The 23,816-nt window shown below is 38.7% G+C and overlaps 2 protein-coding genes and 1 pseudogene across 28 annotated transcripts in view; 2 read left to right on the forward strand and 1 right to left on the reverse strand.

Moving 5' to 3' along the window:
* JAK1 (Janus kinase 1) overlaps positions 1-1,951 on the forward strand; it is a 149,457-nt gene extending 147,506 nt beyond the window's left edge. For all 12 annotated transcript variants that reach the window (XR_014052677.1, XR_014052676.1, XR_014052675.1 and 9 more), the window contains one exon: positions 543-1,951. Coding sequence is in view for 7 of the 12 variants with exons in the window: in XM_081486545.1 (XP_081342671.1) it covers positions 543-653 (111 nt within the window). In the remaining 5 variants the exon portion in view is untranslated. The remainder of the gene's footprint in view (positions 1-542) is intronic.
* Positions 1,948-23,816, reverse strand: part of RAVER2 (ribonucleoprotein, PTB binding 2) — a 169,460-nt gene continuing 147,591 nt past the window's right edge. For all 16 annotated transcript variants that reach the window (XM_081486561.1, XM_081486557.1, XM_081486556.1 and 13 more), the window contains one exon: positions 1,948-4,150. In XM_081486561.1, coding sequence (XP_081342687.1) covers positions 4,004-4,150 — 147 coding nt within the window. In that variant the 3' untranslated portion in view covers positions 1,948-4,003. The remainder of the gene's footprint in view (positions 4,151-23,816) is intronic.
* LOC145507895 (mitochondrial fission factor pseudogene) lies at positions 10,598-15,179 on the forward strand (annotated as a pseudogene).

The following is a 23,816-nucleotide window of genomic DNA, read 5'->3' on the forward strand; positions in this document are numbered from 1 at the left end:
CTGAATTTCGGATATCTGAGAAAACCATCTTTGGGGCAAATGACAACCACACATCATGTTCAAAGGAAGAAATTCCCTTCAATAGTAGGCTTACCTCAGCACGCGAAAGGAGCATATTTTGGTGTTACCTTATTGTGACAATCAGTTTTCTGTATTTCTAACTGAACTGCTTTAAGACTAATTCTTTAGACTATTTAAGTACACTGAATAGTATGTATGAGCCAAAGAATGAAGCAGCCAGTAAGGAAATTTGTAGTCTAAACTGAGCTATAACGTCACACTTAAATTGGCTTACAGTAATTTGTGACCTGGATTTTTTGCAAGGTCAGTTAGGCCTTGAGCTTCTCAAATATTAAAATACTTATGAATAATATTAAATATTAATATTTAATACTTACATATGTGCCACATTTTCTATATTTTAAGTTATTCAAATATTCTTATAGTATGACTTAAGGAAACTCATTCACATTTTCAAAATTATGTTCTTCCTCTTGATGTTTCTATGCTCCTAAACCTTTTACTGTTTTTTTTTAAAATAGGTTTATCAACATATGCGAAAGTGTTGGGAATTTCAACCATCTAATCGGACAACCTTTCAGAACCTTATCGAAGGATTTGAAGCACTTCTAAGAAGCATGAGTAACATTTAAATTCTAATGTGTATCAAGTTCTCCTACCCCCAACCAGTACCTACCCCATTTAAAAAAGTATGTTACTGGAAAAAGTTTGTATTCTGTCTAAAAAGATACCAGGGTACGTATCCATATATAAGGCACACTATGGTGCTTAATATGTGTAAGTACTTCCTCTTTAAATTTGATACCAGTAACATAGTGACAACCAAAATATTAGAAGGCACTTAAGCACTCCTCCTTTTGGAAAGAATATATCACCGTTTGTCTGGTTAGTTTACCATCACAGTTGAGTACCAGAATGGGATTTCTCAAAACAAGAGGAGCTGACCAAAGTAGAGTCTCAAGATGATTGCTTTTTCTTAGCTGCCAGTTGATATGAAATATTTTTCTGGCACATAAAGATAAGGATTGATGAATTTAGCCAATACTCTAATATGCCATCAAATTTCAATATCTATACCATGATAGATGAAACATTCTTGAAATATTAGATACCAGTTAGTATACTATTGTCTCTATACAAAGATGAGTATATTCCTGTCAACAGTAGGACATAAACTTTGAGTTGTTTCTGCAGTGGCTTAGCTCCTGTCCCCTTGGGTGACCAGTGGTACCCATTTTTGAGAAGACTGGTCACACATACCCAGAGGGGCAGCTGTGGAATAGATACTTTGCTGCATGATGTTAATTCTTGAGAACTAAACCTGTGCCAGTGCTTCCCTAAACAGTATACCTTTAATCAGAACTGAGGCCAAGAACCTGGATACATGCTTTTCAGAAATGTCAATGTATATCCTTTTATAACTCTACCACTTTGGGGCAAGCTGTTCCAGCATTGGTTCTGGATGCTGACTGCATATATACCATGTACATTGCACTGTTCTTAAGAGTGTTTCAGTACTTAACTATCCATCTACAAGAGTCGATCACTATTTTGACCATCACCCTATGGCGCAAAACTTGAAAGACCCAGCCAGAAGACTATGGAGTTCAGGATCCACTAGGCGGCTCTCGGTTTGCTTGGAAACTGCTGGGTAATCAAAATGTCAAATCTGATTCAATGTGAACTGTAGATCTTTTTTGACCAAGAGTCTGAAAAACTTTTTGTTGATGCTGTCTATTTGTTTGATATCATTATTTTTCCCCCTTGAGCCGGAAAAGAGAGTTGTGTATTGATTCAATGGCAACAATAAACTTGCCATTTAAATCTGTTCAATAACCTTGCATCACAAATGTCTCTTGTCTGTCAAACCTGTGGTCACTCTCTATGCACTTTGTTTACTCTTTATACAAATAAATATATGGAGACTTCACATGCATATGCCTTTTAATATTAAGAGCTCATTTTCAAAGCATTACAATTTGTTTACATAGAAAAATAACAGTATGGACTGGTGGGGAGAGCATGGGTAATGGTCCTTATACTAACACCACTTGAGTCATACTTATCTCTTATGTCCCAGTGGGGCACAGGCCAGTGTGGATGGCAGACCCACACCTGTTAACTCAAAGTACCTTTTAGTTCTTTCAACCTCTTTCTGCTTATATGTCTAAAATTTCCATCTTCCCTTTCTTCTACTGTCATAGAGTTATGACAAAGCACTGAAGAGGCTTAATGCAACAGGAAAACAAGAAGTGCAGAGCATGGAGAACCCATTTTTCATCTGCTGAGTCAGAATTGAGTGATGCCTATCCTGATTGGTTACTTATAGGTAGTATACTTACTTACTGGAAATTATCTTAGTTTAACTTTCTAGCTGTCATTTGCCAGTAGAAGTTAATATAAGCAATACATTACAAATCATATATACCAGTTTTAAACTTCTAAAACAGGAACGATACCCTCTATTATAAAGTCCCTCAAATACAAGATACTTACTTAAAGATCTGATTTCAAAAAGACTAGGATCACTGAGACCTCCTCAATCCCACATCATCAATTAGTGTCTCATAACAAAGAACAAACTTAGACGTTCTGGGTAGCAAAAGGATTTCTCATGCATTTTGAATACCAAGGTCTTCAGGAAATGGTGATGTCAAAAGTTATGTGCAATAAACACAGTTCTTTCAAAAGGAAGCTGGATAAAACTGGGTTAAACACCTGATAATTTTTCAGCCTAACACACTGCAACTAAATAAGAAACAAAGCAGAGAGTGACCTATAGCTTATTATCTAAGAATGGTTATAAATAATACTGTTACCTTGTAAGACTCCTTTAGAAATGGCAGAATTGACTACTGTGGAAATAAATAGGGCATTTGATGACCAAAACGTGTAAATTAATCATCGCTATTCTACGAAACAAGACTTAGAAACCTATGTTTCTTGCCACTTACAAATCTGTGGCAAGTCTTTTTGTAGGTGTAAAATAAAAGGATTAGGGAAGTAATGGTATTAGATCAGGAGTCTGTGACCTTTGTAAAGGGCCAGATAGTAAATATTTTAGGCTTTGCAGCTACTCAGCTCTGCCACTGTAGCACAAAAATTAGCCATAGATGATATGTAAGTGAATAAGCATGGTTGTGTTTGAATAAAATTTTATGTATGGACACTGAAATATGAATTTCAAGTCATACTTTTTTTTTCCTCCATTTAAAAATGTAAACATCATTCTTAGCTTGCAGGCAGTACAAAAACAGGTGGAGGACTGAATTTGACCACAGGGAGTAGTTTGCCAGCCCCTGAAATCATTACTAGATCACCAAAGCTACTTAAAAAAACACCTTTTTCCCCCACAAGAGGTATTAGTGGTAAATAATATATTAAGCGTAAAGCATCTGTAGTGGTATAGACCTTGGATGTCACCTCTGTGTTTGAGTTTTACAGTGCACGACTGGTATGGGGGAGTGATAATGAAGTTTGTATGTAGAGTATAACATTACCAGTCACTGCATTTTGTACTTGCACTCTAATTCTAGGAAAAGTTCTAAAAATTTGTGAATGAGATTACTTCCAGATAAAGTAAATTGAAATACACATTGGCTTATCAGAAATTTATTCTAAGGCTCAGGAAACCAAGAATGTTTCCCATTTTATTGCTTCACACTTCTATATATGGTGTCAAAATTATTCCCAGTCCCAAACAAGGAATATTGGAATATGTTAATTTCTCCAATGGACTGTAAGTTAATAGCACATTGATTAAGATGTATCTAATTCTAGTGGAATAGGTCCTCAATTGATGTCTCTTATTGCTACTTACTTTTTTTATTTGGCAATTCTGCCTGCTGCACAGCACAGTTCATTCTGGGAAATTATAAACCCGTAATTTAAAGGATATGGCTAGTCTGAATGTAGTTAAGGCAGCAATGAACAGCAGAGATACTGCAAAGAACCTTATGAGTTTATAAGGAGAGAACTTAACTCAGTACACTCTCTTCTTTTTTAAGTAGGTTTCCATGTAATATGCTCCTGTGCCCTGAGAATGCTGGTCAACAAATTCCACTGAACCACCTTCTGGGGCAGAGACGAGATACGATGAGCCTCGCTTTTCATTTCTTAAAGATGACACCTATTAGAAAAAGAAACCATAACTAATGCTAAAATCTAAATTAAAATTGGTTGATTTGTTAACGATATTTATAAGAAAAGCAACTCTATTTGTGATCTGGTATAAAGACAGAATAGCAGGATAAATAACAAAGTTGTAAAAAAATATACAAAAGTTTCTATATCAAAGTCACGGGAGGAACTTTTGAAAAATACAAACCAGCTGCTTAATGCCCTCTTTCCCCGACTCCCCACATTTTCAGGAAAGAAAAAGTGACACTGTAGTTGCTTCTGCTGTTTGTATGTCATTAATCCCCAAAGAATCAGAATAGCAATATTCCTCTGAGGAAGGAGCGTGGCTAAGGAATTGAACTGCATATCAAATTAGATATGAAGTTTATCTAGTAGTAAAAGACGTGGCAAGAGAATAAACTAGTAGGTACAAAAACTAGCAAATGATGTCAGCAAAATAGCATTAATGAAACATTCCAGAGAACAGGAACTCCAACTTTAGTCTACACAATAATCACCTGGAAAGCTTGTTAAAATGCAGATTTCTGAGTTCTATCTCAGATATTCTAATCCAGAAGTGTTTATGATAAGGGCCAAAATATTCCTCACAAGTAGTCACAGGAATCAATATGATAAATCCGATTATGTCTCACAACTCTATGACCACCTAATTCCTCCCAGTTGTAGCTTTCATATTCTTTAGTATGTTTGTCACACATAGTATTTAATATACAAGAATGTAGAAATCAGTACGGTACTGGCACAAAAACAAAATAGACCAATGGAACAAAATAGAAAGCCCAGAGGTAAACCCACATACCTATGAGTACCTTATCGTTGATAAAGGAGGCTTGAATAAACAGTGGAGAAAAGACAATCTCTAAAGTAAGTGGTGGTAGGAAAACTGGACAACTGGGTGTAAAAAGAATAAAATCAGAACACTTCGTAACACCATACACAAAGATAAACTCAAAATGGATTAAAGACCTAAATGTAAGTCCAGAAACTATAAAGCTCCTAAAGGAAAATATATGCAGAATACTCTGACATAAATCACAGCAAGATCCTCTAGAGTAATGGAAATAAAAATAAACAAATGGGACCCAATTAAACTTTAAAGCTTTTGCACAGCAAAGGAAACAATAAACAAGGTGAAAAGACAACCCTCAGAATGGGAGAAAATAATTGCAAATGAAACTGACAAAGGATTAATCACAAGCAGCTCATGAAGCTCAATACCAGAAAACAAACAACCCAATTAAAAAGTAGGCAGAAGACCTAAATAGGCATTTCTCCAAAGAAGACATACAGATGGCCAACAAACATGAAAAGATGCTCAGCATTGCTCATTATTAGAGAAATGCAAATGAAAACCACAATGAGGTATCACCTCAAACTGGTCAGAATGGCCATCATCAAAAAAGCTACAAACAGTAAATGCTGGGGAGGGTGTGGAGAAAAGGGAACCCTCCTACACTGTTGGTGGGAATGTAAATTGGTACAGCCACCATGGAGAACAGTACAGAGATTCCTTAAAAAACTAAGAATAAAATTACCATATGACCCAACAATCCCACTACTGGGCATATACCCTGAGGAATAATTGAAAAAGACACAAGTACCCCGATGTTCATTGCAGCACTATTTACAATAGCCAGCATACAGAAGCAACCTAGATGTCCATCAACAGATGAATGGATGAAGCAGCTGTGGTACGTATATACAACGGAATATTAGCGATAAAAAAGGAACACATTTGAGTCAGTTCTAATGAGATTGGACGCACCTAGAGCCTATTATACAGAGTGAAGTAAGTCAGAAAGAGAAAAATATTGTATACTAATGCATATATATGGAATCTAGTTAGATGGTACTGATGAACCTATTTGCAGGGCAGCAATGGAGACACTCTTGCCTGGAAAATCCCATGGACAGAGGAGCCTGGTAGGCTGCAGTCCGTGGGGTTGCAAAGAGTCGGACACGACTGAGCGACTTCACTTTCACTTTTCACTTTCATGCATTGGAGAGGGAAATGGCAACCCACTCCAGTATTCTTGCCTGGAGAATCCCAGGGACAGGGGAGCCTGGTGGGCTTCTGTCTATGGGGTCGCACAGAGTCGGACACGACTGAAGCGACTTAGCAGCAGCAGCAGCAGCAATGGAGACACAGACATAGAGAACAGACTTGCGGACACAGCTGGGGGAAGGAGACGGGACGAATTGAGAGAGTAGCATTACTGTATGTAAAATAGATAGCCAGTGGGAATTTGCTGTGTGACAGCTCAACCCAGTGCTCTGTGACAGCCTAGAAGGATGGGATGTGGGGGGAGGTGGGATGGGGGACATGTATACCTATGGCTGATTCATGTTGATGTATGGCAGAAACCAACACAATATTGTAAAGCAATTATTCTCCAATTAAAAACAAATTTAAAAAAAATGTAGAAATGACTCATAAGGCTTCTAGAAGTTCAGAAGAGCCTTCTCGCATTACAATTAAAATTAACAATAACGGCCACAATTTTTAAAACCATATTCAACTTCAAAGGGGACAGACAAGGAGTCTGTCTACCGTTGTAGAGAAAGCCATTCTCAATCACCCATGGTAATTCACCCAAGGTTAAGATGACCAAGGAGGCTCCAGAGCTCCTCTTCTCCTCCCATGGATATGCCAGATGTACACCTACATGTAGAACAATTCCCTCTAAAAAAGATCCAGAAGCTAGCTGAGTAGCTCTTACATATTAAACAAATGAGAAAATACCAAAATAGTAGGAGGGCTGAGATACACTCTTACCATACATCCCAACCCTGGCACAGCACTGCATCAGGAGAACTCCCAGTTCTTAGCTGAGCACTGAAGGGTTCAGACTCCACCTCTAGTACTCTTAACTTTGAAGACTCCCACTTGAGGTACGGGTTCCCAAAATCCTTAGCCCTGAAAGCCAACAGGGCATGTGTTTATGAGATCCACAAAGCTATAGAAAATAAACATTCTTGATGATCACAGCTCACTGTGACTAGCCCCTCAGGGCCAGGTGCAGAGGGAGCAGGTAGAATAGCCCATCTCTCTGTCTTCCCCTGAAAGAGGCTCATGCTTTAAAAGCTGCTGCCTAAGATCCGGCCTCCTAATCTAGCAGCTGCTAGGGGCAGCTGCAGTCTTCCGCAGAGACTGGGGAAGTTGAAGGACACATCTCCCATCTCCTTCCAGCCCACTCCAATCACTAGTATCTCCCTGGAAAGAGCTTTTACATACTGTGCCCCAACTTTTATGTCTGATACCCAAGGAATAGTCCCTGGGTCATCTGGCTCTGACAGCCAATGGGGCTTGCATTCGTAAATTCTACAGGATTATAGCAAACAAAAATACAATTCTTAATGGATGCAGGTACCACCCCCCCTACCCCCTAGTGACTGTACACCTGTGCTCAGCACAAAGGGAACAGGTTAAAAAACAAACAAATGCCCATTTCCTTTTCTCCCTGCACAGGGCTTAACTACATACTCTAAGCTTCAGCCTCAGGGTCCAGGGTCTAATCAGCCTGCATCTAGGTGCTAACTGCAGTCCCCACCTTTGGATATATAAGTCTTAGCATACCCTCTAAATAAGCCATTAAAAGCAAGAAGTAGGCTCAAAGAAGATAGTCACAAAAGGTTGAAAGGCAATTAAGAGCTCAGGCTAGGCTGAGCAACAGGGTTCATCCCCTACAAGAGACCATTCCTTCAAGGCTGGAAGAGGTGGCTGTTTTGTATAATGCTGCTGCTGCTAAGTCGTTTCAGTCGTGTCCGACTCCGTGCGACCCCATAGACGGCAGCCCACCAGGCTCCCCCGTCCCTGGGATTCTCCAGGCAAGAACACTGGAGTGGGTTGCCATTTCCTTCTCCAATGCATGAAAGTGAAAAGTGAAAGTGAAGTCGCTCAGTTGTGTCCGACTCTTAGCGACCCCATGGACTGCAGCCTATCAGGCTCCTCCGTCCATGGGATTTTCCAGGCAAGAGTACTGGAGTGGGCTGACATTGCCTTCTCCGATTGTATAATGCATAGAGGCAATAAAAAAGAAACAAAGGTAATGTTCCAGATGTGCCATGATAAATATCCAGAACAGATCTAATGAACAAAGTGACTTACCTGGGAGTTCAAAATAAAGGTTGTAAAAATGCTCACCAAGGTCCAAATATCAAAGCATGAACAAAGAATTGCAACAAAGATAGAAAATATTAAAAATTACCAAATAGAAATCACAAAATTTATGAATATAACAAATGCAAAATAAAAATGAGACATCACCTCACACCTGTTAGAACAGTTATCATGAAAAAGTCTATAAATAATGTGTCAGAGAGTATGCAGAAAAAAGGGAATCCTTGTACACTGTTGGTGGGAATGTAAGCTGGTGCAGCCACCAGGGAGAACAGTATGGAAGTTCCTCAAAACTAAAAAAGAACTACCACGAGACCCAGCAATTCCACTCCCTGGGTTGGAAATAAACAAAAACACAAATTTAAAAAGTTATATACACCCCAATGTTCATATTAGCATTACTAAACAAGAGTGTCAAAGAATGCTCAAACTACTGCACAACTGCACTTATCTCACACGCTCAAAATTCTCCAAACCAGGCTTCAACAATATGTGAACCATGAACTTTCAGATGTTCAAGCTGGTTTTAGAAAAGCCAGGGGAACCAGAGATTAACTTGCCAACATCCACTGGATCATCAAAAACGCAAGAGAGTTCCAGAAAAACATCTATTTATGCTTTATTGACTATGCCAAAGCCTTTGACTGTGTGGATCACAATAAACTGTGGAAAATTCTTCAAGAGATGGGAATACCAGACCACCCAATCTGACTCTTGAAGAATCTGTATGCAGGTCAGGAAGCAACAGTTAGAACTGGACATGGAACAACAGGCTGATTCCAAATAGGAAAAGGAGGAGTACATTAAGGCTGTATATTCACCCTGCTTATTTAACTTATATGCAGAGTACATCATGAAAAATCCTGGGCTGGATGAAGCACAAGCTGGAATCAAGATTACTGGGAGAAACATCAATAACCTCAGATATACAGATGACACCACCCTTATGGCAGAAAGTGAAGAAGAACTAAAGAGCCTCTTGATGAAAGTGAAAGAGGAGAGTGAAAAAGTTGGCTTAAAGCTCAACGTTCAGAAAACTAAGATCATGGCATCCTGTCCCATCATTTCATGGCAAATAGATGGGGAAACAGTGGAAACAGTGGCTGATTTTATTTTGGGGGGCTCCAAAATCACTGCAGATGATGACTGCGGCCATGAAATTAAAAGACGCTTATTCCTTGGAAGGAAAGTTATGACCAACCTAGACAGCATATTAAAAAGCAGAGACATTACTTTGCCAACAAAGGTCCGCCTAGTCAAAGCTATGGTTTTTCCTGTGGTCATGTATGGATATGAGAGTTGGACTATAAAGAAAGCTGAGTGCCAAAGAATTGATGCTTTTGAACTGTGGTGTTGGAGAAGACTCTTGAGAGTCCCTTGGACTGCAAGGAGATCCAACCAGTCCATCCTAAAGGAAATCAGTCCTGAATGTTCATTGGAAGGACATCAACATCATTGAAGCTGAAACTGATACTTTGGCCACCTGATGCGAAGAGCTTAGTCATTTGAAAAGACCCTGATGGTGGGAAAGACTGAAGGCGGGAGGAGAAGGGGACAACAGACGATGAGATGGTTGGATGGCATCACCGACTCAATGGACATGAGTTTGAGTGGACTCCGGGAGTTGGTGATGGACAGGGAGGCCTGGCGAGCTGCAGTCCATGGGGTCGCAAAGAGTCGGACACGACTGAGTGACTGAACTGAAGTAAGAGTCAAGACATGGAAGTAACCCAAGTGCCCATCAACAGATGATTGGATTAAGGAGATGTGTTTTCTACATATCTCTATCTCTCTGCTTCCCTGGTGGCTCAGTGGTAAAGAATCTGCCTGCTAATACAGGAGATGTGGATTCAATCCCCAGGCTGGGAAGAACCCTGGAGAAGGAAATGGCAACCCACAGCAGTATTCTTGCCTGGGCAATCCCATGGACAGAGGAGCCTATGGGCTAAAGTCCATGAGGTTGCAAAGAGCTGGATAAGACTTGGTGACTAAAAAACCAACAAAATCTACCTATATATAAACACACACATATAGGTATGTATGTGTATATATATATGTATATACAATGTATATATACTATATGTATATACAATATATTACTCAGCCATAAAGAAGAATAAAAATACTGCCATTTGCAGCAATGTGAATGGACCTAGGAAATATTATGGATAGTGAAATAAGTCAGAGAAAGACAAATACTATACTATATAATATCACTTATAAGTAGAATCTAAAAAAATAATGCAAATGAATGTATATGCAAAATAGAAACAGACTAACAGATATAGCAAATAAACTATGGTTACCAAAGGAAAGATGGAAGGGAAGAGGGAGAAATTAGGGGTATGAGATTAACAAACTAATATATACAAAATAGATAAGCAACAAGGATATAATGTATAGCACAGGGAATTATAGTGATTATCTTATAATAATCTATAAGAGTATAATCTGCAAAAATACTGAATCACAATGTAATACACCTGAAGCTAAATATTGTAAATCAACTATTCAATAAACATTTTTTAAACTTTAAATGTAAAAGTATTAAATTGTCTGATCAAAAGACAAAGTGCCTGAATGGATAAGAATCAAAGCCAAACTATATGTTGACTAAGAGTCTCACCTAGGTTAAAGGACACACATAGACTGAAAAGTGAAGGGATGCAAAAACATATTCTTTGCAAATGAAAACCAAAAGAAAACAAAGGTAGCTGTACTTATATTAAAATAAACTTCAACCTAAAAAATTTAACGAGACCAAAAGGTAATTATAAAAGATAAGCCAATTAATCAAAAGGATGTAACAGTTGTAAATATGAGCCCCAAACAAGAATATTTAAATATATACAAAGCAAATATTGATTCTGTAGGGAGAAAAAGAGCAGTGTAATATCAGGGAACTTAAATACTCCACTTTCAAAAACAGATCGTTTAGCCAGAAAAATCAGCAAGAAAATATTGGACTTACACTACATGTTAGACAAGATGAACCTAAAAGACATGACATAACTTTCCATCTGAACAATAATCAAATGCACATTTTTCTCAGGCTCACATACAATATTCTTCAGGATAGATCATATGTTAGGCCACATGTCTTAATAAATCTAAAATGATTGAAATCCTATCTGGCATCTTTTTCAAACATGATTGTATGAAACTAGAAATCAATTGTAAGAAGAAAATTGGAGTGTTCACAAATATGTTGACATTAAACAACAGACACCTGAACAGCCAATGGATCAAAGAAGAAATAAAAAAATACTTTGAGACAAATGAAAACAGAAACAAAACATAGCAAAACTTACAAGATATAGCAAAAGCAGTTCTAAAAGGGAAGTTTATAGTGATAAACACTTACATGAAGAAAGAACATCTTGAACAACTATCTTTATATCTTGAGGAATTAGAGAGAGAGGAACAAAGTAAGTTCCACTGGAGGAGGAAATGGCAACCCACTCCAGTATTCTCGTCTGAAAAATTCCATGACAGAAGAGCCTGGCAGGCTATAGTCCACAGGGTTGCAAAGAGTGGACTGAGCACAGTCCCACCACAGGAAGCTCCAAGCGAGGTAAGAGGAAGGAAGTAACAAGAAGTGGAAACAAATGAGATTAAAAAGACAAGAGAAAAGATTAATGAAACTAAGAGCTGTTTTTTAAATAAGATAAACTAGACAAACTTTTAGTCAGACTTACTAAGAAAAAGAGAACTTACATCAAGATATAAATGAAAAAGGAGATATTACAACTGATATCACAGAAATACAAAAGATCATGAATTTCTTATATGCCAGCAAGTTGGAAAACTTAGAAGAAATGGACTACTTCCTAGAAACAACCTACCAAGACTGGATCATGAGCAAACAGGAAAACAGAATAAATTACTAGTAAGGAAACTGAACCAGTAACGGAAAATCTCCCAGCAAAACAAAAGTTCAGGGACACAGTTTCACTGGTGAATTCCACAAAACATTTAAAGACTAATTAACACCAATCCGTCTCAATCTCTTCCAAAAAACAGAAAAGGAAATAACACTTTCAGATTATTTTTATAAGGACAGCTTTACCCTGATATCAAAGGCAGAGAAACACAGTACAAAGAAAAAAACTACAGGCCTATATTCCTGATGAACGTAGATACAAAAATCCTCATAAACTGTTAGCAAATTGAATTCAACAATAGATTAAAAGGATCAAATTGGATTTATTCCAGTGGTACATGGATGGTTCATGTCAAAAAAATAAAATAAAACATGACATACACCACATTCACAAAATAAAGGATAAAGATCATATCATCATCTCAATAGATGCAGAAAGAGCATTTGACAAAATTCAACATCCATTCATGATTAAAAAAGTGACAAACTGGGTATTGAGGGACTGCACCTCAACATAAGAAAGGCAATGCCAAAGAATGTACAAACTACTGCACAACTGCACTCATCTCACACACTAGCAAAGTAATGCTGAAAATTCTTCAAGCCAGGCTTCAACAGTATGTGAACCGTGAACTTCCAGATGTTCAAGCTAGATTTAGAAAAGGCAAAGGAACCAGAGATCAAATTGCCAACATCCGCTGGATCATCGAAAAAGAAAAGAATTCCTGAAAAACATCTACTTCTGCTTCATTGACTTTGCCAAGGCCTTTGACTGTGTGGATCACAACAAACTGGAAAATTCTTCAAGAGATGGAAATACCAGACGACCTGACCTGCCTCCTGAGAAATCTGTATGCAAGTCAGTAAGCAACAGTTAGAACTGGACATAGAACAGACTGGTTCCAAATAGGAAAAGGAGTACATCAAGGTTGTATATTGTCACCCTGCTTATTTAACTTATATGCAGAGTATATCATACAAAATGCCGGGCTGGATGAAGCACAAGCTGAAATCAAGATTGCCAGGAGAAATATCAATAACTTCAGGTATGCCAATGACACTACCCTTATGGCAGAAAGTGGAGAAGAACTAAAGAGCCTGTTGATGAAGGTGAAAGAGGAGAGTGAAAAAGCTGGCTTAAAACTCAACATTCAGAAAACTAAGATCATGGCATCCAGTCCCATCACTTCATGGCAAACAGATGGGGAAACAATGGAAACAGTGACAGACTATGTTTTTGGGCTCCATAATCACTGCAGATGGTGACTGCAGCCATGAAATTAAAAGACACTTGCTCCTTGGAAGAAAAGTTATGACCAACCTAAACAGCGTATTAAAAAGCAGAGACATTACTTTGCCAACAAAGGTCTGTCTAGTCAAAGCTATAGTTTTTCCAGTAGTCATGTATGGATGTGAGAGTTGGACTATAAAGAAAGCTGAGAGCCAAAGAATTGATTCTTTTGAACAGTGGTGTTGGAGAAGACTCTTGAGAGTTCCTTGGACTGCACGGAGATCTAACCAGTCCATCCTAAAGGAAATCAGTCCTGAATATTCATTTGAAGGACTGATGGTGAAGCTGAAACTCCAATACTTTGGCTACCTGATGTGAAGAACTGACTCACTAGAAAAGACCCTGATGCTGGGAAAGATTGAAGGCGGGAGGAAAAGGAGACGACAGAGGATGAGATGGTTGGATGGCATCACCGACTTGATGGACATGAGTTTGAGCAAGCTTCGGGAGTTGGTGATGGACAGGGAAGCCTGACATGCTACAGTCCATGGGGTCACAAAGAGTCAGACACGACCAAATGACTCAAGTGAATAGTAAACAATTTCAATAAAGTTGTAGGATACAAAATCAATATAAAAATCAATTTCTTCTTTATATACTAACAATGAATTATCCAAAAAACAAATTAAGACTACTTAGGAATAAATTTTACCAAGGTGAGAAATTGTACACTGAAAATGTAGAAAAGATGACACAAATAAATGGAAAGATATTCTATGTTCATGGACTGGAGGAATTATTATTATTAAAATGTCCATACTACTCAAAGCAATCTATAGAGTCAATGCAATTCCTATGAAAATGCCAAAGGCATTTTTCATAGAAATAGAAAAATCTTAAAATTTGGAACCTGGCTCTCTGGCCAGTGATTTGCCTGGGCGTCTCCGTGCACGGGGCCAGCTGCCTCTGAGACCGCCCACCTGAGTGCCCAGGGAGCCAGCAGGTGATGGCCCTCACCAGGGACCCTCCAGCAGGCCCAGGGGGACGGAATCCAGCATATGCATATTGAGGCAAGTTGAAAGATTTAATTTGAGGCACAGAAGCAGATAATGCCAAAAAGCAAGCAGTAGTTGGTACACATTTAGAGTAGGGCAGCATTTCCTTCTCCCACTGCTGCTCAGGTGGCAGAAATTAGTCAAATTCAGTATGAAATGGAATACACTGAAGGTATTAGTGAATGAGGGTCCTGGAAAAATTAAAGGTAGCACCACCAAATGCTGATCTAGAACAAGGATTTCAAGAAGGAGTTTCAAATGCTAGTGTGATTATGCAGTTCCATAGAGAATTGTAGTCGGAATTCCATTTTCAAGACAAGCAGGTCTTGACCTTACACAATCAACTCCCTTTAAGGCTATGGCACTAAAAACACCACATCATGTGCTTATGCTAAGTGAGAGATCATCAAGTTTTCTGGATTTAGAAAGACCTCCTCCAACCCCTCAAAATGAAGAAAGTCATGTAGCTGGCAGCCTAAAAAGAACACTCTGTGAGTAGAAAATGCTGTTAGCCAAAATGGCCAGCTAGTCAGAACTGACTCCATATATGGCATTTCAAATACAGATGCAACTATTAAAGGAACTTCAGAGGACATGACAGTTGTAGATGCAGCTTCATTAAGATGACAAATAACCAAGCTAAACAGACATCTACAACTTCTAGAAGAGGAGACCAAAGAACGTGCTAAAAGAGAAATGGCCATGTACTCAATTACTGTAGCATTCTAGCAAGAGAGTTCCAGAAAAACATCTATTTCTGCTTTATTGACTATGCCAAAGCCTTTGACTGTGTGGATCACAATAAACTGTGGAAAATTCTGAAAGAGATGGGAATACCAGACCATCTGACCTGTCTCTTGAGAAACCTGTATGCAGGTCAGGAAGCAACAGTTAGAACTGGACATAGAACAACAGACTGGTTCCAAATAGGAAAAGGAGTACGTCAAGGCTGTATATTGTCACCCTGCTTATTTAACTCATATGCAGAGTACATCATGAGAAATGCTGGGCTGGAAGAAACACAAGCTGGAATCAAGATTGCCGGGAGAAATATCAATAACCTCAGATATGCGGATGACACCACCCTTATGGCAGAGAGTGAAGAAGAACTAAAGAGCCTCATGATGAAGGTGAAAGAGGAGAGTGAAAAAGTTGGCTTAAAGCTCAACATTCAGAAAACTAAGATCATGGCATCTGGTCCCATCACTCCATGGGAAATAGATGGGGAAACAGTGGAAACAGTGTCAGACTTTATTTTTTTGGGCTCCAGAATCACTGCTGATGGTGATTGCAGCCATGAAATTAAAAGACGCTTACTCCTTGGAAGGAAGGTTATGGCCAACCTAGATAGCATATTTAAAAGCAGAGACATTACTTTGCCAACAAAAGTCCGTCTAGTCAAGGCTATGGTTTTTCCAGTGGTCATGTATGGATGTGAGAGTTGGACGGTGAAGAAAGCTGAGCGCCGCAGAATTGATGCTTTTGAACTGTGGTGTTGCAGAAGACTCTTGAGAGTTCCTTGGACTGCAAGGAGATCCAATCAATCCATCCTAAAAGAGATCAATCCTGGGTGTTCATTGGAAGGTATGATGTTGAAGCTGAAACTCCAATACTTTGGCCACCTCATGCGAAGGGTTGACTCATTGGAAAAGACCCTAATGCTGGGAAGGATTGGGGGCAGAAGGAGAAGGGGACGACAGAGGATGAGATGGTTGGATGGCATCACCGACTCAATGAACATGGGTTTGGGTGGACTCCGGGAGTTGGTGATGGACAGAGAGGCCTGGCGTGCTGCGATTCATGGGGTTGCAAAGAGTCGGACACGACTGAGAGACTGAACTGAACTGAACTGAACTAGCTGCTTAATAGCTGGCTCTCTAGCGGTAACCTCAATTCTCAGAAATATTGTCTCAACAGCTGGAAATATAAAGAATTTTGTATTTGTTTCTGTCTTTGCATTGCATGCCGTTTCACGGTCTATGCCCTGAAAATGTTATTTCTCCCAGAGAGGAGGGGGGAAGGACTTATATTTGGAGAGGTAAAGGTATCCGTCACTTGACTGTATTTACTTTTAACCAGTTCTGCCATGATACCTCTTAAAATTCTCACTTTGCATGTGATGTAAATAGGATCAAGTTTTATTTTTAAGGAATTTTTTTTTTTTTTGCCTCATCAGTCTGCACAACTAATTATGAATGGGAGAGAAAGTGTACAGAAAATGGATTTAGAGAAATGTCTGTAAAGAAAAAAAATAGTACTTCATTTTGTCCTGTTGTAGTGTTTTCTCAAACACTATTAGATTGAACAGTTCAGTTAACAGACATTTTTGCATCCACATTTCAACATTAACCCTACTAAAGTCATTGTCTGGTGTCAGATTTAATAAAATCAAGCCACCCCAAATCTCATGATCACCTTCAATAAAATAATTCCTAGCATTTTCAGCAGTTTATCTAAAATGCGAGCAAAAATGTGCATTTTTATTTTGCAGATGGTTTTCTATAAAGTACAGTTTTACAAAGTCCATGTGTGAATGATTTAAAAAACTGAAGAATAATGTGCAAATGTAGTGAATTTAATAAACTGTCAAACAAAAAAAATTTTTTTGGAACCTGAAAAAAACCTAAATAGCCAAAGTAATCTTGAGACAGAACAAAGCTAAAGGCATTACTCTTCCTGATTTCAAACTATCCTGCAAAGCTGTAATAATCAAAACAATATGATACAAAAAAAAAAAAACAGTGTGATACAGTCATAAAAACTGACACACAGATCACTGGAACAGAATAGAGACCCCAAAAATGAACTCATGTTATATGATCAATTAATTTATGACAAAGGAGTCAAGAATATACAGTTCAGAAAGGATACCTGTTCAATAAAAGGTGTTTGGAAAATTGGATAACCATATGAAAAAGAATGAAACAGGATCACTACTTACAAAATACTGAAAAGTCAACTCAAAATGGATTAAAGACTTGAATGTACAACCTGAAACCATAAAACTCCCATAAGAAAACATAATGGGTAAGAAGCTACTTGCCATTGGTCTTTGCAGTGATATTTTGTATTTAACAGCAAAAGAAAAGGTAACAAAAGCAAAAATAAATGTGATTACATCCTAAAGTATTCCTAATGTGATTTATTCCTAAGTATTCCTAATCCTTTTACAAACTAAAAAGATTCTACACAGCAAAAAACCCATCAACAAAATGAAAATTCCACCTATGAAACAGAAGAATATATTTGCAAACCACATATCTGTTAAGGGATTAATATCCAAAATATTCTTGGTACATACACAACTTAATAGCCAAAAAATACCTAATTAAAAGTGGGTAAAACATCTAAATAGACATTATTCAATAAACAAATACAAATGGCCAACAAATACATAAAAAGTACTCATTCTCACTAATTGTTATTTGTTCACTAAGATGTGTCCAACTCTTTGCACCTCCATAGACTGCAGCATACCAGGCTTCCCTGTCCTTCACCTTCTCCCAGAGTTTGCGCAAACTCATGTCCATTGAGTCAGTGATGCCATCTAACCATCTCATTCTCCATCACCCCCTTCTCCTCCTGCCCTCTTATCACTGGGGAGATGCAAATCAAAACCACCTTACACAGGTTAGAAGTCTATTATAAAAAAAAATGATGAGATAACAAATGCAGGCAAACGTGGAGAAAAGGTAATTCCTGTACGCCGTTTGTTGGAACGTAAACTTGCACAGGCACTATACAAAACAGTGTGGAAATTAAAAATGGAACTACCACCTGATCCAGCAATCCAACTTCTGAACATATTCTGATTTCCTTTGGTAACAAAATAATTAACTTGAAGCGATATCTGTACTCTTACATTCATAACATTATTATTCAAATAGACATGGTATGGAGAAAACCTAAGTGGATGAAGAAAATTAAGAAAATGTGGCATGTGTGTAGTGATTTGCATTTCCCTGTGTATATATACATACACTGAAGTAGGAAATGGCAACCAACTCTAGTATTCTTGCCTGGAAAAACCCATGGTCAGAGGAACCTGGCGGGCTATAGTCCATGGGGTCGCAAAGAGTTGGACACGACTGAGTGAGCACATATACATACACACAGTGGAACATTATTTAGCCTTAAAGAAACAACATGGATGAACCCAGAAGGCATTATGCTAAATGAAATTTTTTTAAAGAGGTAAGAAAATGAAAGTCAATCTCATGGAAACAGAGTAAAAAAGTGGTTGTCAGTGGCTAGCTGCTGCTGTTGCTAAGTCGCTTCAGTCGTGTCCGACTCTGTGTGCGACCCCATAGACGGCAGCCCACCAGGCTCCACCGTCCCTGGGATTCTCCAGGCAAGAATACTGGAGTGGGTTGCCATTTCCTTCTCCAGTGCATGAAAGGGAAAAGTGAAAGTAAAGTTGCTCAGTCGTGTCCGACGCTTAGCGACCCCAGGGACTATAGCCTACGAGGCTCCTCCGTCCATGGGATTTTCCAGGCAAGAGTACTGGAGTGGGGTGCCATTGCCTTCTCCGTGTCAGTGGCTAGAGAGTGCGGGAAATAAGACAAGGTTAGAAAAACAGTATAAACTTTCAGTTCTAAGATGAATAAAGTCCGAAAATCTAATTTGTAATATGGTGACTATAGTTGATAACACTGTATTGTACAACTGAAACTTGCTAAGATGGAAAACTTGAATGTTTTCATAAATAAAGTGAGGCAGTGAATGCATTAATTTAGTCAATAAGGAGGCCTCTTTCACAATGTACACGTATATCAGATTATCATTTTGCTGTATACTTTCAATAACTTACAATTTTGTCAATTATACTTCAATAAAGTTGGATAAAATAATGAAACGTTTTAAAAAAGAGGCAAGGTAGCTCCCTAGTGGTGCAGTGGTTAAGAATCCTCCTGCCAATGCAGGGCACACACGTTCACTCCTGTCCAATAACATTCCACATGCCTTCAGTTCAGTTCAGTCGCTCAGTCGTGTCCAACTCTTTGCGACCCCATGGACTGAAGCACGCCAGGCTTCCCTGTCTGTCACCAACTCCCGGAGCTTGCTCAAACTCATGTCCATCGAGTCAGTGATGCCATCCAACTATCCCATCCTCTGTCGTCCCCTTCTCCTCTCGCCTTCAATCTTTCCCAGCATCAGGATCTTTTCCAATGAGTCAGTTCTCTGCATCAGGTGGCCAAAGTATTGGAGTTTCAGCTTCAGCATCAGTCCTTCCAATGAATATTCAGGACTGATTTCCTTTAGGATGGACTGGTTGGGTCTCCTTGCAGTCCAAGGGACTCTCAAGAGTCTTCTCCAACACCACAGTTCAAAAGCATCAATTCTTCAGCGCTCAGCCTTCTTTATAGTCCAGCTCTCACATCCATACGTGACTACCGGAAAAACCATAGCTTTGATTAGATGGACCTTTGTTGGCAAAGTAATGTCTCTGCTTTTAAATATGCTGTCTAGGTTGGTCATAGCTTTTCTTCCAAGGAGCAAGCGTCTTTTAATTTCATGGCTGCAGTCACCATCTGCAGTGATTTTGGAACCCAAGAAAATAAAGTTTGTCACTGTTTCCATTGTCTCCCCATCTATTTGCCATGAAGTGATGGGACCGGATGCCATAATCTTAGTTTTCTGAATGTTGAGCTTTAAGCCAACTGTTTCACTCTCCTCTTTCACTTTCATCAAGAAGCTCTTTAGTTCTTCTTCACTTTCTGCCATAAGGGTGGTGTCATCTGTGTATCGAAGGTTATTGATATTTCTCCCGGCAATCTTGATTCCAGCTTATGCTTCATCCAACCCAGCATTTCGCATGATGTACTCTGCATAAAAGTTAAATAAGCAGGGTGACAACATACAGCCTTGACATACTCCTTTCCCGATTTGGAACCAGTCTGTTGTTTCACGTCCAGTTCTAACTGTTGCTTCCTGACCTGCATACAGATTTCCCAGGAGGCAGATCAGGTCATCTGGTATTCCCATCTCTTGAAGAATTTTCCACAGTGTGTTGTGATCCACACAGTCAAAGACTTTGGTGTAGTCAATAAACCAGAAGTAGATGTTTTTCTGGAACTCTCTTGCTTTTTCGATGATCCAGCAGATGTTGGCAATTTGATCTCTTGTTCCTCTGCCTTTTCCAAATCCAGCTTGAACATCTGGAAGTTCACGGTTCACATACTAGGCACAGCTAAGCCCATGGGCCATAATTATTGAAGCCTGAGCTCTAGAGCCCATGCTCGCCAACAAGAAAAGCCATCACCACAACAAGAAGCCCACACACCACAATGGATGAGCAACCTCCCCTCACCAAAACTGTGTGCATCAGTGAAGAGTCTGTGTGCTGCAACGAAGACCTAGTGCAACCAATAAATAAATAAAAATTAAAAAAAAGTTTAAAAAGATGACGGAAGACTGGAAATCAGAAATCCATCTACCATGGTACTTTATTTTGATGTAGTCTACTATTGTGACAGTCCAGTAAAATCCTTCTTCACATAAACATTTAAAGGAATGTTTCAAAAAGTGAAACAGATTAGCAAAGATTTTGGTTTTAACTCCTGTGTCAAAATTTTTCCAGGTGATAAAGTATATAACATATTTGATATTTGCTCTGAAATAATGAGAAAGGGAATAGGTGGGAGTAAAGATGAAAGGAGCCTGGCTGTGAAGTGATAAATCATTAAAACTGTATCAATGGGCACAAGAAACTCCACCAGTTCCAGTTCAAAATGGTGACACAGGTGCATCCTGAACTAATCTCCACCCACCGACACACCGAATCTACAGCTGCATATGGAACAATTTCCTCTGAAAGAAACCAAAAAACGAGATAAGTTACTCCTACACATTGAGCAAATGAGAAAAAAGACAGAAAAACCACACCACAATGGGTAGGAGAGGCTGAGAGACTATCTCACCATAAACCCCACCCTCAGAGCAGCAACTCACAACTGGGAGGGAATTCACAACCCTGCGCGTCTCCCTAAGAAGTGAAAGGTTTGAACCCCAAGCTGGTACTTCAACTTTTAAAAAATTTTTTATTGAAGTATAGTTGACTTGTGTTAATTTCTGGTGTACAGCAAAGTGATTCAGTTATTATCATGTGTATGTATATGCATGTGTACGTGTGTTTTGTATTTAATATTCATTTCCATTATTGTTTGTTATAAGATATTGAATATAGTTCCCTGTACTATGCAGTATGACCTTGCTGTTTATCCATTTTATATATTAATATAATAGTTTATATTTGCTAATCCCAAACTCCCGATCATCCCTCCCCCACCCTACTCCCTTCTCCCACCTGGCAACCACAAGTCTTTTCTCTATGTCTATGAGTCTGTTTCTGTTTCATAGATTGATTCATCTGTGTTATATTTTAAATTCCACATATAAGTGATATCATATGATATTTGTCTAACTTACTTCATTTAGTATGATAATCTCTTGGTCCACTCATGCTGATGAAATGGCACTATTTCATTCTTTATTTTATGGCTGAGTAGTATTCCACTATGTATATATATGCCTGTTCTTTGTTTATTCATCTGTTGATGGACATTTAGGTTGCTTCCGTGGCTTGACTATTGTAAATAGTGCTGCTTTAAACATTGGTTGGCACTTCAACTTATAAGTTCTGTGTCTGAGAGATGAGCCCCCAAAATATCTAGTGTGGAAATTCAGAGCATGAGATGGTTAGATATCACCTAACTGACTCAATGAACACGAATTTGAGCAAACTCCGTGAGATAGTGAAGGACAGGGGAGCCTGGCGTGCTGCAGTTCGTGGGGCCGCAAAGAGCTGGACGCGACTTAGTGACTGAACAACAACAACCTGAAGTTCTGGCTTCTAATCAGCCTGAACCTAGGTGCTAAGATCTGCCCCCGTGGGGACACTGACAGGTTCTGGCACATGCTCAACTCCTTGGAGGCACTAAGAATAAAGTAGCCTGCTCAGACAATCATACATTCAAGACACAACCAAGAGCTAGGGCAGGACTGCTCCTTCAAGTCTTGGAAAGGCGTATATTTTACCTAATGCATAGAAACCAACACAGAGAATCAAGGAAAATGAATAAATAGGGATATGTTCCAAATGAAAGAACAAGATGAAGCCTCAGAAAAAGACCTTAATGAAATTCACATAAGTGATTTACTCTATAAAGAGTTCAAAATAATGATTGTAAAGATACTCACTAAACTCAGGAGAACAATGGATCAACAAAGTGAGAATTTCAACAGAGGTAGAAAATGTAAGAAAGTACCAAACAGAAACCACACCTGAAAAATATAGTAATGAAACTGAAAAATACAATAGAAGGGCTCAACATCTGATTACATGAAGCAGAAGAAAAGATTAGTGAATTCAAATATGGCAATGAAACCAATCAGAGCAGCAAAAAGAAAAAAGAATTTTAAAAAGTGGAGACAGCTTAAAGGGACTTGTAGGATACCAACAAGGTTAACAAAAGGAGAAGAGAGAGAAAGAGGCAGAAAAGTTATCTGAAAAAATGTGGTTGAAAATTTCCTTAACGTGGGGAAAAAAACAGACATCCAGATCCAGGAATTCCAGAGTTACAAATAAGATAAACCCAAAGGGACTCACACCAAGATATATGATAATTAAAACATCAAACGTTAAAGACAGGAAGATAATCTTTAAAACAGCAAGAATAAAAAACTTGTTCCATACAACGGAAGCCCCATAAGACTATAAGCAGATTTTTTTAGCAGAAACTTTTCAGACCAGAAAAGAGTGTCATGATATATTCAAAGTGCCAAACCATAAAAAACAACCTGCCAACCAAGAATACTCTACCTGGCACAGCTGTCCTTCAGAACTGAAGGAGAGATGAAGAATTTTCAAGACAGCAAAAACTATAGGATTTTATTACCATGAAACCAGCCTTACAAGAAATGTTAAAGGTAGTTCTTTAAGCTGAAACAAAATGGTACCATTTAGTTAATAGGAAAGCATATGGACATACAAATCTCACTGGTAATGGTAAATATATGGTAAAATTCAGAATAATCTAATGTTGTAAAGACACTGAAGTAATCACTTACAAAGCTAGCATGAACATTAAAAAAGGAAATTTGTAAAAACACCTACAATAATTTGTAATGGACACATAAGACGTAAATTGTGACATCAAAATCAAAACATGAGTGACATCAGCATCATGCTGGAGTGAGACATTCCCTTTGTCTTTCCTCTTCAATCTATAACCAGTAAAACATCCACAACTCAACAAAGCCCCATCTGCCCAATACACCAGGATGCTGGAGAATTCCACACACCTGTACATTTAAAGGTGGGTGGTGTGTGTACATGCGCAGTTGTGCCCAAATCTTTGTGACCCC

This window comes from Giraffa tippelskirchi, chromosome 5, assembly GCF_054371585.1.
Source record: "Giraffa tippelskirchi isolate mGirTip1 chromosome 5, T2T-mGirTip1v1.2.pri, whole genome shotgun sequence".
Lineage (NCBI taxonomy): Eukaryota > Metazoa > Chordata > Mammalia > Artiodactyla > Giraffidae > Giraffa > Giraffa tippelskirchi.